The 21532-nt window shown below is 35.1% G+C and overlaps 1 protein-coding gene across 2 annotated transcripts; it reads left to right on the top strand.

Moving 5' to 3' along the window:
* Positions 1 to 9202: 9202 nt before the first annotated feature.
* LOC142526605 (uncharacterized) lies at positions 9203 to 21516 on the top strand. 2 transcript variants are annotated; one of them, XM_075631103.1, is made up of 14 exons: positions 9203 to 9385; positions 9700 to 9812; positions 10676 to 10772; positions 10860 to 10984; positions 11090 to 11597; positions 16159 to 16344; positions 16627 to 16920; positions 17224 to 17376; positions 18024 to 18178; positions 18540 to 18645; positions 18737 to 19657; positions 19932 to 20010; positions 20554 to 20883; positions 21071 to 21516. In XM_075631103.1, exons 1-14 carry the CDS (start codon positions 9281 to 9283, stop codon positions 21265 to 21267), a joined length of 3369 nt encoding a protein of 1122 aa, XP_075487218.1. In that variant the 5' UTR covers positions 9203 to 9280; the 3' UTR covers positions 21268 to 21516. The 2 variants fall into 2 exon arrangements, with proteins under 2 accessions (XP_075487218.1, XP_075487219.1); XM_075631104.1 differs by lacking the exon at positions 9203 to 9385 and adding an exon at positions 9901 to 10023.
* The last annotated feature ends 16 nt before the right edge of the window (positions 21517 to 21532 follow it).

Below are 21532 nucleotides of genomic sequence, written 5' to 3'. Positions count from 1 at the left end.
ATATCTGGTTCGGCTATAAAAACATTGACTGAATTATTTGGTAAAAGAAATTGATCGACAAAGTGAAGGATTGATAAGAAATTGTTGACCAACAAGAAGGTCGAACAATCTTTTGGTATTTTCATTTGCATTGCAAACACTATCTGATAACTGATGTAGCCAAATAAAAAGTGTACGATCATCAGTTTTAATCCAAGCCAAAGAAAACTATGAAACTTTTATAGAGTAAAATGAGAGCTTAGGATTTGCTGCCTATTTGTTAAGGAAATTACCTAAGAGTTTCGGTGATCGACAAAATCAAAACAACACTTAACTATTTCAGGAAACAACTGCAATCTTTTGTGTATAACATGAACCAACTCAACCTTCTTATCTTTCAACCACCTAGTCTTCAACCGATTGAATTCAGACCGTCTACCTTTAAACCGTTTGAAGTATAAGAAGTTCAATCTTCCCAACCGACTGTTCGAAGACTTTATATTGAGTCATTAAGAGTTATTTATTGCTCACTTAATGAAAACATTCTCTGACCGGTTCAGAACATTCAAATGGTTTTGCATCGCTACAAGTCAACCATGTTCTGGACCAGTCCCGATATTGATATGCATTTATGTCACTATCCCAGAAAAGAAAAATTACTTATATCCTACAAAGTTCTGATGGTAAAAACAGTTGCCATAAAAGAATACTCAGCATTAACTCTTCAAACTGCTCTTCAAGGAACGTTAAATGCTTTGCCGAAGAACATTTAATGTATTTACAACTGATAGTACACATCATTTCAAGGTTATGTGTTAACGTTACTCATCTCTTTTCGACCGTTGGAATGACAGCTTATATAAGAAGAGATGGAAGTGTGCAAGAGATATACAACAACGCGACACATAATTATCAAGCTTTCAACATTGTGATTATCTTCGAGCCTGCATACTTACAGAATTTGAACGCAATCAAAGATCACACATCTCATCGCTCATCAAGCACGCATTCAACAGAAAGTTATCTGATCATTCAAAAATCATTTTCGTGCTACTAAAACAGATTGTTCTACTTACATCAATAACCTTTTGGTTATTTGATTAATAGTGGTGTTTGGTGAACTGAGGGTTTTTAAAATCCAGAAGTGTAAAGTGATCACTAAGAGTTCCAAAAGAATCAGTATGATAAGTCCTGATTGGAGTGAGCTGTTGTAAAGAGTTTTGTAAAGTCAAAGTCTTTTGGTGGAATCCTTCACACAGAGAAAGAAGGGGTTCACGTAGGAGTGTTTTCTCCGAACATCCATAAAATTCACGTGTCTTTATTTTTCACAAGCCTTTACAATTTAAACCATATCTTGTTGATTAGATTGCCAACCGGTTGAAACTATCATTAGAAATATTGAACCGTCTTCTGCACTTTTCAAATGGTTCATATTTCTAACCGTTTGAGAAAATCTTTCAACCGCCTAAAAACGGTTGAAAACAAATTTTAAAAGCAAATATTTTTAAAGAGTTTATTCACCCCTTATTAATTTTTTCCCGATCTCAACACTATTTATAGAGTTTTGGGAAAGCTAGTTGGGGTTGCGTGGTCCCTTTAGTAATACTAATTTTGATCCACATACAATTAAGTGGATTAGACAAATAAAATAGGCTATTACCCACTTATATAGTTTAAATGGACTTATCCACCCATCACTGCCATATGTATATATATACCTATCCTCAAATCAAAGAATCAAACAACCTTCTTTTTCAAATTTTTTTAGAGAGAAAGAAATTGATATGATTGCAACTGATGGAGGATTGTCATTTTTAGATCCCATTCTCATCAAACAATTAACGAATTATCACATATAGTTTTATCCAATCAATCATAGTTGGTGTCTCTTGAATAATATCGTCACTATAAACAACATAATTGAAAAATGTATATCGAATGTTGAAAAAGGTATATCGAATAATTGTTTATCATTAGATAAATAAAACAATGTCATTATAGTAAGTTATTGATTTAAAGCGTCGTTAATTTGGTGTGAGGATGGAACATTTACTGCTTAGGGCATGTTTAAGTGCGATGAAGTGTGGCATGAAGTTGTGGGATGAAGTGCATGCCTCCAATGGTCGATGATATCGCCCGTGGATGTTTTTCGTGTGCGATGAATGGGGTTGGACCTTGTACGGAGAGTCTCCGCTTGATTAAATATCATTTGTGCTCACTTAGCAACGCGCTTACTTCATTATATCTTAAAAAATCACAATTTCTTCCAATTTCATTCCAAAAAATGAGGTTTCTTTCTATTTCAATGCATTTTCAATCAAAATAAGAAAATGGATCAATTGAGCAATGGTGATCTCAATGTTTCTTCACTAAAATCTTCTCAACTCAATTCTCAATCTTTAGTTGATCTTTTCTAACCTTAATTCAGCGATGAGCAAATGTTGAACTTTATATTCAACCAAACTCAATTATATCAAAATCTCATTAAAGTCCTTCCTCCTACTTTTGAGATCATGTCTTCTATAGCAAAAAAAGAAAAAAGAAAAAAAAAGATCGTTGCACAAGATTACAATGGGGTGAAACATCGAAAGAAAACATTTGATGAAGACCGAAGAACATCTTGCAAAGTCATGGTGCTTCCACCAATCCAATACTTCACAATAATCAAAATAACCATAGTTTCTGTGGATTCGCTTGGAAGGAATATAACACGAGTTATCCAAGGGATGAAAATTATATACACGAGACAACATCTGCCAATATTTTGGGAATGGATCCTCTACTGTAGGCATCCCCACAGTAAGGGATGTTGTGCCACAAATTTTTTTTTTAAAAAAGCTTATATATATATATATATATATATATATATTTTTAATTCTTTTTTTTTTTTCATTTTTAGATTTTTTGTTTTAATCTTTCTTTTACTCCCACTCAAAATTTTCATTTTTAAATATTTTTTGCTATTTTTAAAATGTATTATAATTTTTTCTTTTTCCATTTTTGTGCTTTTTGTTTCCCTCTCTCTGTTTTTGACATTCTGTTTATCTCATTTGTTTTGAAAGTAAAACATATTTTATGTTTCAATTTTAGTTATTTTTCGCACGCTTGATTCGCCCATTTTCATCAATACTCAAAAAATATTAAAAATTTGTGTTTTCGTCAGCAATCAATTCTACTAAAAAACATCGAATGTTCATCGATGTGGTAAACACTTGATCTTACAAATAAGAAAGAGGGAAACAAAAAGTTCAAAAATGGAAAAAAAAAAGAATTATAATACATTTTAAAAAAGCAAAAAATATTTAAAAATGAAAATTTTGAGTGGGAGCAAAAGAAAGATTAAAACAAAAAATCTAAAAACGAAAAAAAAAGAATTAAAAAATATATGTAAAAGCTTTTTTTAAAAAAAATTTTGTGGCACAAGATCCCTTACTGTGGGGATGCTTACAGTAGAAGATCTATTCCTCAATATTTCACGAATGTCGTGAAACGAGTGTTCGCTGTCAAAAAAAAAAAATGAACTAGAAACACTCAACCAAACAGAATTGAAAGTATTATCAATATTTTATTTTAATTGAAATTCAACTAATTCATAATTAGAATTTTTCATTTTAGTATGTGAGTTCATGATCTGATGAGAACTTAGTCACGAGGGAGCAAAAAAAATGAAAGACATAGTTATTCAGAAAAATGAAAAGAGTTTCAATGAATGCTATCCATAAGCTAAATAATATTGAAGGGGAATATCTCTGTCTTTACTTCGTACCCCCGATACGCCCATGTTGATGAAAGGGATTATGTGCAGGAAGTGAGCAAAATCATTAGACCAATGAGAATGAAGGTCTTGGAAAAGACCACAAAAAGAGAAGGACAAAAGATCCAATCGTGGTGGATTTGCCAAAAAAAAAAGAAGAAAAGAAAAGAAAAGAAAAGAAAAAGAAAGGATAAAAGCGTAAATGGAGGGAAAAACAATATCATATAATAGATGATGCAGATGTTGCTCTAATCAGAGTATTAAGAAAAAATTGAGAAATCTCTAACAAAGAAGAACATAACAAGGGAGAGTGAGCATGAAAGAAGAGTGATGGAGTGTGAAAATCAGATCATGGAGAAAAATATTAACGATTCAAAGCTTAATGACGTGCAACATCGATGTTTTATGAGGATGCTAGAACAAATTCTTCGTAAAAGATTGAACTATAATTATTTAATTTTATTTTTAAATTACATGTACGAGTAAGTTCTAAATTTTAATTTTGTGTAATTTTAATTTATATAATTTTATTTTGTTTTTTAAACACAAATTTATTGAATGAAATAAAAAATTCATATTTATACAACATCGTCTGACCACCTTAAAAAATCAAAATTATTCGATGAATGATTAATATAATCTCATTCTTAATAAATTAAGCATAAAATGAAGTGTTCCAATTAGTCCAATATTAATAAAAGCCTGCTGCTGAAAAACGAATAGGCCAAAGCAATTTTGCGACACCTTCAAGGGATGCGTATTCTCCAACTTTGAAAAGCCAGATCAGTACTGCGCACCTCTTTGATCTGCTGCTTATTCTTAATATCCCATCGAGCAAGAGAAATGGGTGCATAGGAAAGCCAACTGAGACCGAATTCAGCTGTTCTTCCAGTTTTTGACTTATTTGAGCAAAAGGTCTGCTGCTCCGCGGCCATTTAGAAAACCAACTCTCTATCTTTCAGCAACTGAAAAAATCTGTCGGGGTTAAACTGCAAACTTCCCACACTACCATTTAAAGGTTCTCCGGTCTCTGACACTCCGGTAGAAATACATAACTGAACGGCTGAAATCTCTACCTAATCGCGTCAAACCCTTAGGGCATCTCCAACCGGGACTTGAAAATAGCATTTCATGCTATTTTGCTGTCCTATGCCCTCCAACCAGGGCGCTATTTTGGAAGCGCCTCCTGAGCATTTAATTAATATATTAAATAAAAAAATATTTTGTTAGTATTAATAATTGAAATTTATTTGATTAACATATTAATCTATAAATTGAAAGGTTAATGTAAATCATTACTGTAAATAACATAATCGAATAGACAAATTTATTGAATAATATTTAAACATTCAAACACACGATTAAAATAAAAAAACGAAATCAAATATATTTAATTTAAGTGCAAGGATAATAAAAGAGAATCAAACTAAATTATCAATAATCTGAAAAAAAAGGTCCTGATCCAGATCCAGATCCTCCAAAATCATCAAAAAATTTTCCAAATGTGCTGCCTTCACGTTGACGACGTTATTCCTCTCTTTTCTGCATAATTCTTGCTCTTTCATTTTGAACCATTTGACGCATTTCTGGATCACCAATTGTGGTCGGATCCAAGTACAAAATTTTATTCTCCTCTTGAAATGCAGCTAATGCTATTTGTTGTTGACAAATTTCTAGCTTTTTTTGTTCATTTTGCAACATTAACAGCTTAATATCATAATTTTGTTGCATATCGGTAGCTCCCTTTTGTAGTACATTGATAAGATCGCGATGACCTTCCTTCATCGTAGAAATTAATTCTGATACATTTTCTTCTCTTTTTTTCTTTAATTTGGATTTTTTCACTCCAAGTGGTCGCTGAGATGGAGTTCCACATGCATTTTCATAACTACTTAAATTAATTGAAAATGAATTTATTCCTTGAAAACCTGACATTGGAGATTCCGGTTCTTGATTATCTGATCGTGACGAATCCAAATTTGTGACATGTTGTTTTGATAGTGGTATCGGTGCACTGTCGTTGGCCGAAAATTTCTCCAAATCTTTCATGATAGGCCACACATGATCAAATTTGAATCCTCGACTGAAATTTTTATCCTGCATCATTAAATCTTTTGCTCGGTTCAACTGCACAAAAATATCCAACCCGTATAAAAATAAAGTTAGTGTATCCAGAATATTTTAAAAATAAAGACTTACAATATCTTCCTCGGATGCGCCACTCGGCTTCAGCTTTTCAATTATGCTTACACAGCCACATAATTTTCTAACAGCACGGAGGATAACTTGCATGCGACATTGCATTGATCTTCTATTGCGTTCTTGCATGTTATTCGATCTGCTGCCATTGAAAGCTTCTTCAATACGACTCCAAAATCGATCTTTGGATTGGTTTATACCGATGATAGGATTTTGCGAGACGTCAAGATAAACATGACATAATAGCTTATCTTATTCGATAGAGTAGTTAGATGTTCGGCTACTGGAGTCCATTGATTTTCTTTGAAGAAATATATTATTTGGAGTATGATTTGTAATGTTTGATAATTCATTCAAACAATCAGGAGTATATTTGTGAGGACCCGGACGGTAATCATACTCTTAATCATTATTAGGATAATTTAATCAATTATAATAAACATGGTCTAATTTTTTTTTTAAATACGGAATGTAATGAGATTCAATCTAATATACATATCAGTATTAAAGTACAAGTCTTGTACTAATTCAACTAAGGTTTAACAACTAAATATCAAGTGTCCAAACCCTATCTCTAATCCAAGTCCGTAGTCTCCACTCTAATCACGATCTATCTTTATCTCCTCGACCCTGAACCTGTCCCACATGTTGTCATGCACACATACAAACACGACAACAGCCGGATAACTCCGGTGAGAATAAAATCCCAGTATAAATCAATGAAACATGCAATCATATAAACAATGTAAAAGCATGTAACAAATATCAATAACATGTATCAAATCTGAAATATAATCAATATGAAATCGTAAATCATATTCGTGACTCCACGGCCCAGACTAGACTCAATCCTAGTCTAGGAATCCCGGTTTTCAGACGTTGGAATTCCTATATCGAACATCAGTAATAGAAAAAACTCCAATTCTATCCACTTCGATATAACCAAGCGTCCGGTGTCTTGACCTATCCGTCACAGACTGTGGCACTATCGCCAATTCACTATCTTGTGACAACGTGCAATGTGCCAGTGACGATTCCATCACTATCGGCACTTATGCCACAAGATCACTCGTCTACTACATGCTTTTATAAATCAATAGAACAAGCATAACAATTCAAATCATTGCAATTAATAACAATAAGTATGTGATTTAGAGAAACTCAAGTATATCCTACTCGAGTCGTTCTCCCAGTACCACACTGACTTATACCTTTCTTTTATTGTAGTTCGGACGTCGTTCCTATCTGGAGTTCAAAATCTGTCAACCCTCAATGTCCAGTTGTAGCCTGCGTCGCTAGGAACACAGAACCGTATTCGGATTCAAATTCTGATAACCGGTTGGTATACAATCACAAATCTAACACACGTGAAGCTTGGAATATTTTCTGAGGGGATTCTCGGTTCTTGTTCTGAAAGAATGAAGGAAAATCGCACACTTATATATCAAAATGCATGCTGTAAATACGTGGCTAATCTTTCACAATACACATCAACTTCGGCCCTGGCGTTTTATTCAAGCGCGCTCGGGCGGTCAAAGACTTCCGCCCGGGCGCGAACTGTTCGGCTTTCTCTTTTTATCAAGTGGAACTCGGGCGGACAAAAACCTCCGCCCGGGCGCGAAACATTCGGCCCAAAAGATTATACATTTCATATGTTTAGCCCAATTTGGTATCGGACTGGCCCGGCTATAATCATATCAATTCATACTCAATAAACTCAGATTAACATGATATAAAATCTCGGGCATTACAATATTTATAGCATTGATCTTCTATTGCGTTCTTGCATGATAATTCATCCAAATGCACCTAACCTTCCAAATTCACCTACCATTCCAAATTCATCTACTGTTCCAAATGCACCTATCATCCCAAATTCATCTACCGTTCCAAATACACATAACCTTCCAAATTCACCTACCGTTCCAAATTCACTTACCGTTCCAAATCCATCTACCGTTCCAAATGCACATACCGTTCCAAATCCATCTACTGTTCCAAATGCACCTACCATTCCAAATCTACCATTATATAACGTGGATTGTATTATCCTACTAACACATAAATCTTGCATTCTTCATATCACAAAAATGAATCCGACTTTTCAATTTGATGCAATATCATCTAGCTCATATTTATTGTCAGATAATGAAGATGATATTCAATTCTTCAAAAATCTCCAAAACAGAAGCAATGAAATACTGGCAACTATATCTCGAGAACAAAATTTGGTTGCTTCCTACATCATCCAAGCAATGCATATTTTGATATGCCCGGAACCAATAATGATATAAATGTTTTAGAGTCATCTAGTCTATTTTCCAATCTTGCACAAGAAATTGCTACTCCAGCTCATTACAATATTGGAAGCAAAGAATATGATACTGGATATTATCTAGCTGATAGTATTTATCCGAAATGGTCAACTATTGTGTAGACTATCCATGATCCGCGTGGTCCAAAAAAGCAGTATTTTGCGATGAAACAAGAGCCATGCAGAAAAGATGTGGAGCGTGCATTTGGCGTTCTTCAATCACGATTTGCAATTGTGGCATCTCCCGCCCGTGGTTGGAAGAAAAATCATTTGCATGATATAATGAAAGCATGCATTATAATGCACAATATGATAATTGAAGATGAACGTGATCTTTGTGCACCAATTCAAGATGCGAGGGAAGCACCGACTCCAGTGGTAGAAATTGTTGCCAATGAACATATTAGATTTCAAGAATTTATCGCTCGATATAAAAAAATAAAAGACAAAGACGCCCATTTTGCATTACGAAATACTTTGATTGATCATTTATGAGATAAATATGGTCATTCAAATATTTGAAATTGTATTTGTATTGTATTTTTTAATTTAATGTCATGTATTTGTAATATGTTTTTTTAATTCAATGTCATGTATTATTATATTTTATCAATTTAAATAATTTATGTTTCAATTCGTATAATATTAAACAATTAAATAAATTTTTAATATTTTTTAAACAATTTAAATAAATATTAAATAATAATTATTAAATAATTTAAATAATCATTAAACAATTTAAATTAAATAATTTAAATAAATATTAAACGATACTTATAATTATATTAATAAAATTAGAAATATATATTTAATAATTAATAAGAAATAATTTAAATATAATTTTAAAAAGAAATATTTTGAGAATATTTTGTTTACACTTAAAATTTGAAATAGACAAGTTGAAGATGAATATAATATTTGAAACAGAAATTGTCTTATTTTAAAATAGAGTTATTTCTACTTGCCGATTTGATTGTATCGGGTGCAGGATTGAAGATTAAATTCTTGAAAAAGAGAGCCTATACGAGAAGAAAATGGTGAAGGTCCGAATGAATACTGCCGACGTGGCGGCGGAGGTCAAGTGCCTCCGCCGCTTGATCGGCATGCGGTGTTCCAATGTATACGATCTCTCTCCAAAGGTATTTTTACGTAGGAGAGTACTAAGTTGCGTCTGTTCCTTTCTCTTTTGTCTTGTCCCCCTCTTGTTTGTTGGGACTATACAAAAATTTAGTTTTCCCTTTATGATAGTTAGAATTACATAAAAAGTGATTTTTTTGTATCCCCTGTGTTAGATGGAATTATATAGATGGTCGGTGTTTTGTCCCTTGGAACAATACAACTTGCAATTGAGTTTTCTCCCAACCTTTTAGTTATTTTTAAAGAAATCTGTTATACTTTTCAGTTTTTTAAGTTCTTGTGTTATGTTTGTTAATGTGTGCGAAATGTTTGTTAGACATATGTGTTTAAGCTGATGAGTAGCAGTGGAGTGACAGAGTCCGGGGAGAGTGAGAAGGTTCTGCTGTTGTTGGAGAGTGGCGTTAGATTACATACCACGGTGTATATGAGGTATGATTCTACTGAATCTCATGCATTTCTTTTGGTGCAATACAGTATTTCACGGTGTGATTGAACTTTTTTGGGGCATACACGTCAGGCCTGGCAACTGCGATAGTGCAGGAAATGAGGAAATATAGGAAGATGAAAGTTTAGCCTTAAAAAGAACATTGGCCACCCATCTAAGCAGTGGTCTGAGATTGCTTTCCACTGCCTAGTTCTGGTAGAAAAGTTCTTTTGCTGAATATTCTACATCTTTCTTTGTTACTCCTACTATATGCCTTAGCCCTCAGTTTTAAAGAAACTTAGTGGGTAATAAGAATTCCTTTTATGTGGATCAATGAACTTGCTAGAGGCATGAAGTATGATTTCTTATATTTTCTCAAATTTCCAAAATGCCATGTACTTTAATGGTACGCTTTTGCAAGGGCGATGCATTTATGCATTAAATTTAGAAGGAAGAAAAAGCTATATTTGTGTGAAGTGAATGTGCTTGCAGCTGGGCTGTAGTGTGATTTGTAACTTAGATGACTGGGTTAATCGTTTCTTATCCAAAAAAATAAAAGTTATAACTTAGAGGACTGGGATAATGTTTCTGTCTTTTGTCACGTAGAACTGTGAGAGCTAGATATGAAGTAAGTGGAAAGTGTACCATGGAAAGAGAAAAATGTGTTCGTTTGGTGTATGACTCTTGGTAACCAGAGAAAAGAGGATTCATCATTCCGGTTTGTTCTAGTATAGAAAGCTTGTTTGATGATTTAGTGTTTGATACTTTATTTGTGACCAATGGATATAATTTACACACATAAATAATAGTTTTAATGGGAATAAATATGTATATCCTGAAAATCAAAATCTTTTCTTGTTCCACACAGGGACAAAAGTAATACACCGTCAGGATTTACTTTGAAATTGAGGAGACACATACGAACAAGGCGGCTTGAAGATGTGCGGCAACTTGGCTATGATAGGGTATGCATTACTGGCTTCTGTAGGTATCAATGAATGTAAAATATTCAAGATTTAGAAGGGTTTCATAAAGTTGAAAGTTGTATGTAGATAATACTCTTTCAATTTGGACTCGGAGTTAATGCACACTACGTCATTTTGGAGTTGTATGCCCAAGGGAATATTCTTCTCACAGATTCTGAGTTTACTGTCTTGACTCTACTGCGTTCACACAGGTTGACAAATCTAATGTGTTTTTGCATAAATCCTTCATCATCATCATTGAATTTTGCTGTGTAAGCATGGATGCTGATAGTTCGTGTACTAATTTTTCTTGACAGGGATGACAATAAGGGAATTTCTATCATGTCGCGACATCGTTATCCAGTTGAACTATCTCGAGTATTTGAACGTACAACTAGGGAGAAGCTCGAGGCAGCCTTCAAATCTGTGGTGCACGAGAAAAAAGATGAACATTTAAATAATTGTGAAAATGGAAATGACAGTTTCAATGCCTCCACGGGTAAGCCCAGTACCCATAAGAATTCGAAACCTGCTGGGACAAACAAGAATGACAATACACGTGCCAAACAAACTACTCTGAAAGTTGTTCTTGGGGAAGCACTGGGTTATGGACCAGCTTTATCGGAACATATCATACTAGATGTTGGTTTGACTCCTAGCACAAAATTACATAAAGAATTCAAAATGGATGATAATTCCATTCATGTTCTGACTGAAGCTGCAATGAATTTTGAGGATTGGCTATCAGAGGTTATTTCTGGTGAGAAAGTTCCAAAAGGATACATTCTGATGCAGCACAAGATATTGGGAAAAAATGATGATGCTGTATGTCAATGTTTTTATCTCTACTTTTTTCTTCATAATTGTAGAAATTGGAAAAAATATATATTACTGTCTCCTACCAAAATTAAAAGATCTGACTACCCTATTAAATAAAATAGAATATTTTTTACAAGACTTGATCCTAATCGACACTTCCCATCATATATATGGGTTCCAAGAGAATGGGTGGGATGCATGGTTGGCAAGGAACGTTACATTCAAGTGCCCTTGGAAGTTTATTTCCCAAATATACCTGACTTTTCAACAGCTGGTATCAATCGAGGTGAGAGGGGGCAATAAAGCGAGATTTTGGGAGGATAGGTGGGTGGGGGAATCGTCTTTCAAAGAGCTTTTTCCATCTCTATTTCAGATATCAACAGTTCATAATTTGCCTATTTCTTACTTTGTGGCGTTTGATAGTGCAATGTCTACTCATTCTTGGGACTTTCATTTTAGAAGAGCAGTCAGTGATCAAGAAATTATTCAGTTGTCTGAGTTATTAGGTGTGTTGGAGAAAATTAGGTTGATTGAAGGGGTAGATGACTTTAGAGTATGGAGAGGGGATTCTTCGGGTCTTTTTCGGTTAAATCATTCTTCGATTCTTTTTTTCCTCCTACATGTTTTCCGACCTTTACTCTTTACGATCAAATTTGGAAGGTCCCGGTTCCAACAAAAATTCAAGTTTTCTCCTGGACTGCAACTTTGGGTAAGCTACCAACCTCGGAGACAATACAAGAAAAATGGCCCTCAATTGCTATTTGCCCAAATTTGTGTGTCTTGTGTAGAAATCACAACGAAACTCGGGATCATATTCTTATACATTGTCCATTCACGAGAGGATTGTGGGCTAAAGCATTGCAAGAACTTGGATTATTTTGGGTAATACCGAAGTCAACAAATGATCTATTCGGTATGGATTTGGGGAGTTTGACAGGAAAGAGGGGAAGAATTTTTTGGCAAGTCGTGGTTCATTGCATATGCTGGACAGTATGGTTGGAGAGAAATCGAAGAATTTTTGATGAAAAATCAGAGAATAGAGAACAGTGCTGGGAAAAAATCAAGATCACTGTAGCTACATGGATCGGAACTCATCATGAATTCAAGAATGTCTCCGTCTTTGACTTATTGCGAGATTGAACTTTTGTTTTTCGTTAAATATATTTCTTAAGATGAACTTCATGATAGTGGACCACTAGTCCACTGATGTAATTGTTCTTATCATATTATTAATAAAATTTGGTTTCTCATAAAAAAAAATCGACACTTCCCATCAAGCTTGGCTATAGATGTTGATTAAACCAATCTTTCCAACAAGAAATTCAGGAGTTTCTTCTGACAGTCCTTTTGTAAGGAGGTCGGCCAGTTGATGAATAAGTAGACACATGTTCAACAATGATAATCTTTGCATCTAACTTATCTTTAATGAAGTGTCGATCTACTTCAATATGCTTGGTTCGATCACGATGAACTTGGTTGTGAGTGATGTGATGTTGATTGGTTGTCACAATAAATTTGCATAGGATCATCATACCGTATTCTCAGTTCATTCAATATTATTTTATCCAAGTTAGTTCGCACATTCCATGAGCCATTACTCTGAACTCTGCTTTTGCGCTACTTCTCGCAAAAACTGATTGTTTCTTACTACGTGAGGTTACTAGATTATCCCAAACAAATGTACAATACTCTGAGGTTGACTTTAGATCAGTTGTACAACCTGCTCAATTTGCATCAGTGAATGCATGCAGTCTTCGATGATCTTTCTTTGCAAAGAAAAGTCCTTTCCCATGGGTTTGTTTCAAGTACCTTAAGATTCTATATACTGCATTAAGGTGACATTCACATGGTGAAACGTATACAAACTCACCAAACTGACAACAAATGCAATATCTGGAAGAATATGAGCTAGATAGATGAGTTTCCCAATGAGACGTTGAAATCTAACTATATCTACTTATGCTCCCTCAGATATTTTTCCTTTGTTTCCAAGCTCGACTGACGTCTTACCCCTCAGACATTTTTCCTTTGTTTCCAAGCTCGACTAACGTCTTGCTTGGCTTGCTACCCAACATACCAGTTTCTTTTAAGAGATTTATTGCATATTTCCTCTGAGAAACAAAGATACCTTTCTTGCTTCCTGCTATCTCCATCCCTAGAAAATATTAAGCTCACGTAGATCCTTGAATTCAAACTCATTTGCCATTAACTGCATGATATTCTCCATCTCTCGGATGTTATCCCCTGTGACAATTATCTCATCAACATACACTATGAGAATGGTAAATTTTACCTTCTTCGGAGTGTTTAATTAGCAATGGATGATCTACTTGTCCTTGCGTATATCCAAGGCCTTTTACAACTCTGGAAAATCTAGTCAAACTAAGCTCTTGGAGACTGTTTCAATCCATATAGAGACTTCTGGAGTCTGCATACAACTTGTTTATGCATTTTTTCTTCAAATCAGGTGGTTGGCTCATATAGAATTCTTATTCAAGATCTCCATTAATGGAGACATTTTTTTATATCAAGTTGATAGAGAGGCCAATCAAGATTAGCTGATATAGAGAAGTATCCTTACGTTATTGAGTTTTGCAACTCGAGCAAAAGTTTCAGTGAGTCTATTCCATAGGTTTCGGTGAATCCCTTGGCAACAAGCGTGCTTTGTAGCTTGTACCCTTCAATGGAACCATTTGCTTTATATTTGACTGTAAAGATCCATTTGCACCTTATTTTATTCTTTCCTTCCGGAAATTTCATAAGCTCCAAGTATTATTCTGTTGAAGAGCTTTCATTTTTCTAAAACAACCATTCTCCACTCAGGATTAGGTAGAGCTTCTTGGATAGACCTTAGAATTATAACACTTGACAAACTAGAGATAAAAGCATGAAACAAGGGGGAAAGATGTGAGAAACAAATTTAGCTATGGGATGTTGAGTACAGGATCTCACACCTTTCCTAACTGTTATAGGCAACTCAAGAGAATGGGACTTACCTGACTGATCGTCCACCATTGTTTTGGTTTCATGACAGTGAGTAGGATTCACAACATCGATATTTGCCTTTTTTTTTTCACCTTGAGTAGACATGTATTTCTGGTTTAGGTATTGATTCTCCCTTGTGTCTAATATTGGTTCAGAAACAGGAGTGCGAAGTGGAGTGACACCAATATCTAAATTAATGCCAATGAGAGGTTGAATTAGGGGTATAAACGAATCGAGCCGGTCCGCGAACTTTTCGAGCCTACTCGAAACATATTTGATTCGTTTTCGAATTTATCGAATTTGAGCCAAACTCGAATATGTTTGAATTTTTTTCAAGTCGAACTTGTGCACAAATTATATTATTTGATAGTTCACAAGCTTTGATATTTTAATAATATAATATAAATATGTATAAAATAAATGGATTTTGAGCCTTTCAAGTATTTATTTTTTTTCAAGTATTTATTTTCGAGCAATAGTTCGAATACCTCCCGAACATGTTCGAATCTTTCGATCTGATTCCAACAAAAAATAAATAAAATTTTTCGAGCTTCTAATCAAGCTCGAATATATCAATTTCGAGCTGAATTCGAGCCTTAAATATTTCAGTGTATTCGACTCGATTCGGTTTGTTTATACTTCTAGGTGGAATATCAAACAAACTTTATCAGAATCCCCCTTGAAGTGTAATGTGAGAGAAATGAGTGGCATGTTAAAAAAATGTAAGATCTAGAGAGACCAAAATTCGTTTGGTCAGAGGACAATAACACCGATACCCCTTCTGAGTAGGAGAATACCCAACGAAGAGAGGTTTGAAGGCGCGAGGGTTAAACTTGCTACGGTTGGGATTATGACTATGGACAAACGCAATGCACCCAAAAGTTCGAAGCAGAAGTTGGTGAGAGTAGGAGATACGAGGGAAATGATGAATGAGAGTTGATAAGGGTGTCTTAAAGTTGAGGGGTCGACTAAGTAAACGTTTGATGAGATAGGTGGCTGTTAAAATGGCATCCTTCCATAGATACTTGGGAATATGGCCAGTGAACATGAGAGCACGAACAACATCAAAAGATGACGATTTTTTCTTTGTGACACCCCATTTTGCTGTGGAGTATCGACACAAGAGTTTTTAGGCAAGATCCCATTGTTTAACAAATAGTCACCAAGAAGTGCACCGAATTATGGAGCCAGGATTTTTTAATGGGAGAAGAATTAAAAGCTTTTGGTACTTCGTAGTTCATTGCATTTTTTGGTCAATTTGGTTGGAGCGCAACAATAGAATATTCACAGACAAATCGGAGTCGATGGACGATGTTTGGAAGAAGATCAAATTCAGATTTGCGACTTGGACGACAAAGATGCAAGAGTTTAATCACCTGCTTATCTTAGATCTAGTTAGGGATTGAAAATTTATTTGCTTCTGACGATAGTGTAGTTGTCGTGTTTCTTCCCTAAATTGTGAGGTGTCTTGTGGATTGCTCATCCGCTTTCCTTGTAAAACTCTCTATTATTATAATAGAATCATAGTTTTCGATCAAAAAAAAATTGTCTGTTTATGATTGACAGGTTCCCCCTTCTGCAGATCTTTGATGAATTTTGCCCGTTGTTGCTAAACCAGTTCAAATCAAGAGATTCCATCGAGTTTGAGACATTTGATGCAGCTTTAGATGAATTTTACAGCAAAATCGAAAGCCAGCGGGTGGAACAACAACAAAAGGCTAAAGAAAATTCTGCTGTTCAGAAACTTGATAGAATTAAATCTGATCAGGTTTATCATTTACTCTATGTATACGATTGAGGCTCTGTTCATGTTTTTTTTGCATTTATGGTATTTAAACATCTAGACATTGTGCAACCAATGCTGTTGTCTTTAATTTTCTTTGATTTTTACCTTTATCACGCATGCACTCTGAAATTTCATCACCATTTCTCAAAATTTGATCAGTATACTGTAAAGATACACCCAAATCGAGAAAAGCTTGTTTTTGTATTGTAGTAGTCAATACCAAATTCTGCCTCTGGTGTTAAAAGTTTTACCTTGATGTCTCAGGAAAGCCGTGTACATGCACTTAAGAGAGAGGTCGAAGAGTGTGTCAAAATGGCAGAATTGATAGAATATAATTTAGAAGATGTAGATGCTGCCATCTTAGCAGTCCGTGTAGCTCTTGCAAATGGGATGAGTTGGGTTGATTTGGCTCGTATGGTGAAAGAGGAGAAGAAATCTGGAAACCCTGTAGCTGGCCTCATTGACAAGCTGCATCTTGAAAGAAATTGCGTGACACTTCTTCTGAGCAACAACCTTGATGAAATGGATGATGATGAGAAAACACAGCCTGTGGACAAGGTATCTAATGTAAAAGCGCATTTTTTTGCTTAAACCCAAGGTATTTCATCTTAGCAAGGCATTGATATAAATATGTGGACATCTTCTTAATTGTGAACGGTGACTATTACATGAACACCCTAGTCAAATCCAAAGTTTTTACGTTCGCCATCTTTACTTGGGGTTTTTACAAGGTGTCTGTACCATTTGTCATAGTTGCCTATTTGTTAACCAATCCCCCACATACATAATGTTCCCTTACATATAAGCAGTAGAAAAAAACATCTGTCAAGAGCCTTGATGCTGTTTGTTTTTCCTTTTCAGGTAGAGGTTGATCTTTCACTTTCAGCGCATGCTAATTCCCGGCGCTATTATGAGCAGAAGAAGAGACAGGAGAATAAACAGGAGAAAACCATCACAGCACATGAGAAAGCTTTCAAAGCCGCTGAAAAAAAGACGCGCCAGCAACTTTCACAGGTGGTTGCTGACTTCAGTGGATTTTAATACTTTTATTAGTCTAATTGTTTCGATACCAATATTATTAAGCTAATCTCTAACTTCTTTTTACAGTCGAGATTTCTGACTGCTTTCTCGCAACAGTATGGATAATGATCAAGTTTATGTACTCCATATTTATCGATATAAAGATGATGTGCAATGGGATAGAAACAAAGAAACGAGACCTTGATTATTCTAAATATTATGTTTCATAATTTCATATGAGAGGTATGTGGAGAGTGAAAACCCATACAACAAAAGTAAGGATTGCTAATTTATAAATAATCTAAGTATGGATGATAGACAAAGTTTTTGCATTGTGATTTTACTACATTGTCCAAAAACTATGCATTGTTTGTATTAATTGCATGGGCATTGGTGGAAAAAGTATTTAAAATTTAGGGACAAATTTGAGATATTGAATTTGTAATGTATTGATTATTTATTTAATTGATGCATTTATTTTTTTGAACTCATTAAACACATGAGGATCATATTGTTTTTTATTTTTTAATAGAAAATTGTAAAATTAGAAATTTTGAAAATAATATTACATTTCTTTTTCAAACTTATGTATCTACCTATCTCTATGTCGTGTTATACCTTTCCTCTTATCTAATTTCCAGGAAAAAGCAATCGCCACAATTTCACACATGCGTAAGGTTCACTGGTTTGAAAAATTCAATTGGTTCATCAGCAGTGAAAATTATCTGGTTATCAGTGGACGCGACGCCCAACAAAATGAGATGATAGTCAAGCGTTATATGTCCAAAGGAGATTTGTGAGTATTAAGTAAATCTTGGTATACATTGTATGAACTTTTGCAGAAGCTATCTCTTTGTCAAGAAGTTTCAGTTATGATCTTTTCACGTTCTACAAGATTTTCTGCTGCTGAATGATGATTTTATATTATTTGTCTGATTGATGTTAGGCATCAAAAGATCTAACTTCTGTGGTATGAGGTTATGTATGGCTTTTTGAATATGATGGAATACCTCCACGAGTAGATTCCTGATCCTTCTGTTTTTCGTTAGCTGTTCTTTCATGTGTTTATTTTGGACTTCTTTAAAGCTTTCATCATCTGACAATTTGGCTTCAATGTAATAGAATTTAATGTTGTTTGCTTGTTTATGGTTAAACAGATATGTTCACGCAGATCTCCATGGTGCTTCTAGTACTGTGATCAAGAATCACAAACCTGAAAGCCCTGTACCCCCTCTTACTTTGAACCAAGCAGGATGTTTCACAGTAAGATGAAAGTAGATATTCGTGGTGAAATATCTGATTTCGTCTATTGGATTTGGGGAATAGGCGCTTATCATCTCTTTTTGTGGTATAGGTCTGCCATAGCCAAGCTTGGGACTCGAAGATTGTGACTAGTGCTTGGTGGGTGTACCCCCACCAGGTCAGTAAAACAGCTCCCACTGGGGAATTTCTTACTGTTGGAAGCTTCATGATTCGTGGTAAGAAGAATTTTCTTCCACCTCATCCTCTAATAATGGGTTTTGGAATTTTATTTCGCTTGGATGAGAGTTCTCTGGGGTCTCATCTGAATGAAAGGAGGGTGAAGGGTGAAGAGGAAGGAATAATCGACATGGAGCAAACTGAACCCTTCAAAGAAATATCTTGCTCTGATTCTGATTCTGAGAAGGAAGTCTTAAAAGAAAAGGTCGAGTCTTCAGGACTTCTGAATTTGTCAGCAGATAGACTCTCAGGGGAGGAAGTCTCCAAAGTGGTCTCTGCCAATGGCTTGAATATTTCTGAAGTAACCAGCAATTCACAAGACAACTTTGATGAATCTACTAGTGTAGTAAATTATGTACATGATGATGAATTATACGATGACAAAACCTCTAATACTGTTGCACAAGATCTGGAAGACCTCATCGATAAAGCCCTTGAGCTCGGATCTGCTACTGCTTCTACTAGGTATTATGGGCTCCCTCCTATGGAGGAATCGGTGAGCGAGCATCACCATGAGGTGACAAAGGCAATGCAGAGAGATAAACCTTACATCTCAAAAGCAGAAAGAAGAAAGCTTAAGAAAGGTCATAAAGATGGTCCTGAAATTTCAACTGCTGAACATGGAAAAGAAACAGAAGATCACAACTTGGTAAGCCAGCCAGACAATGAAACTAAAAGTTCAAAGCCGATTAGTGGAAAAATAAGTCGTGGACAGAAAGGGAAATTGAAGAAGATAAAGGAGAAATACGCAGACCAAGACGAGGAGGAACGACTCCTAAGAATGGCTCTGTTGGCTGTATGTACTGCTGGCTTAATATCAACCTTAACTGTCATTTTATTTTCACTATAGGTTTCTCATGAATCTCTGTTTCATTTGACCTTTTGTATTTCATAAGCATGTCAGAAATAGTTAGGAAACTACTTGCTTGCTTACTGAGAATTCAGTTCTCTGATTACGTTGAAAGAGGGGGAAAATTAGTCAGTCTTTTACAAATGAACATGAAAGACACTAGCAATAATATGAGCACTTCATAAATCACTACTTTACTGACGTTCAAATTAATCCACAGGCTGCAGGGAAATCAAGGAGTGTTGAAAAGCCTGAGAATGAAAAAGTCCTTCCAGGAACAGAAGCCAAACTTGTTACGGGTACATAAAATGAGAGGAACTGTTGTTTCGTTGACTTTCTGACAACTTCATTACTTGAAACTGATGTTGATACCATGTTTAACTTCTTTTTCTCTTTAAATGTACATTCAGAGAATAGCATCAGAAGTTCGAACTGCTTATTGTTTTGTTGCCTAATAATGTCTGGAATGTACATGTTATGCTGCCTACTCCCTTAGAGTTGCTTTTCGCACTAAAAAAGTATAAGAAATGATATTACGAGATCTGTGTACTTCTTTAATCATATCTACCATATTTTATTTTTCTGGTCATTTCTAAACTTTAGGTACTTTTATCGAGTCCATCCTAAGTTTTTTTACTTATGAATAATTTCATTTATTTGGCCGTTGTGGTCATGTCTGCGGTTTTATCTTCATATGTTTCAGTTCATCTTGGATTGATAATAGCACCGTTCGTCTAATCTGCATCCATGATTTACTCGATTGTTTTGCTTTGATGTGCCATATTCTTGATGATGGGAATAAGGAGCTAATACTTCCCTTTTCATTTGCAACACCTGCACAGATGCTTCAAAGATATGTTATAAATGTAAGAAGGCGGGTCATATGTCTCGAGATTGTCCTGAGCATCTGGAGGAAACCGGGCTGAGCAAACCAGATAGTAGGATAGATAGGGGTACCGGTGAAATGGACAGGGTAACCATGGAAGAAGATGACATTCATGAAATCGGTGATGAAGAGAAGGAAAAACTAAATGATGTGGATTATTTGACTGGAAATCCACTTCCTGTTGATGTCTTATTGTATTCTGTTCCAGTTTGCGGTCCTTACAATGCTTTACAATCATATAAATACCGTGTCAAGATAATTCCAGGATCACTGAAGAAAGGAAAAGGTACTTAAATAAAGACGTTTCATTTCATCTTGATCATTTGTTGCTTGCCATGTTTATTTGAGTTCTTAGATAGAAATTTGTACATTTTTAAAATAACCAAATGACTGTTCCTTTATGCTATTGAGTTTTGCCATTTTTGGTACCTTTCCTAGCATTTTTATATTTATTTGATTCTTCAATAATGCAGCGGCCAAGACTGCCATGAATTTATTTAGTCACATGCCCGAGGCTTCGAGCAGGGAGAAAGAACTGATGAAGGCGTGCACAGATCCTGAACTTGTTGCAGCTATGATGGGTAACTCGAAGGTTTCAGCAGCAGGGCTAACTCAGCTGAAGCAGAAACAGAAGAAAACCAAGAAGACAGACAAGGGAGAGGCGAGCTAGGACAACAAACGGGTTACTCCATACTAGATGTATGCGTAGAATGTAGTATTAGGCCAAGAAGTTCGAATCGAGTTTTCAGTTGTTGACAAGAATATGTGCTAAAATTAATATAGATATTTTGTGAAATATGAGAGTTGATCATTTGTTTAAATTTCCAAATAAAAGTAGATTTCTCACGTAGTTGCTTGCTTGTATTGGGAAGATTTTTGAAAACGTGTCATTGTGTGATATTTTCAATTTTGACTTGTATTTGGATTATTGTGCT

Source organism: Primulina tabacum, chromosome 15, assembly GCF_025594145.1.
Source record: "Primulina tabacum isolate GXHZ01 chromosome 15, ASM2559414v2, whole genome shotgun sequence".
Taxonomy (NCBI): Eukaryota; Viridiplantae; Streptophyta; class Magnoliopsida; order Lamiales; family Gesneriaceae; genus Primulina; species Primulina tabacum.
The sequence above is the reverse complement of the archived record's forward strand: the minus strand, read 5'-3'. Positions and strand labels throughout refer to the sequence as shown.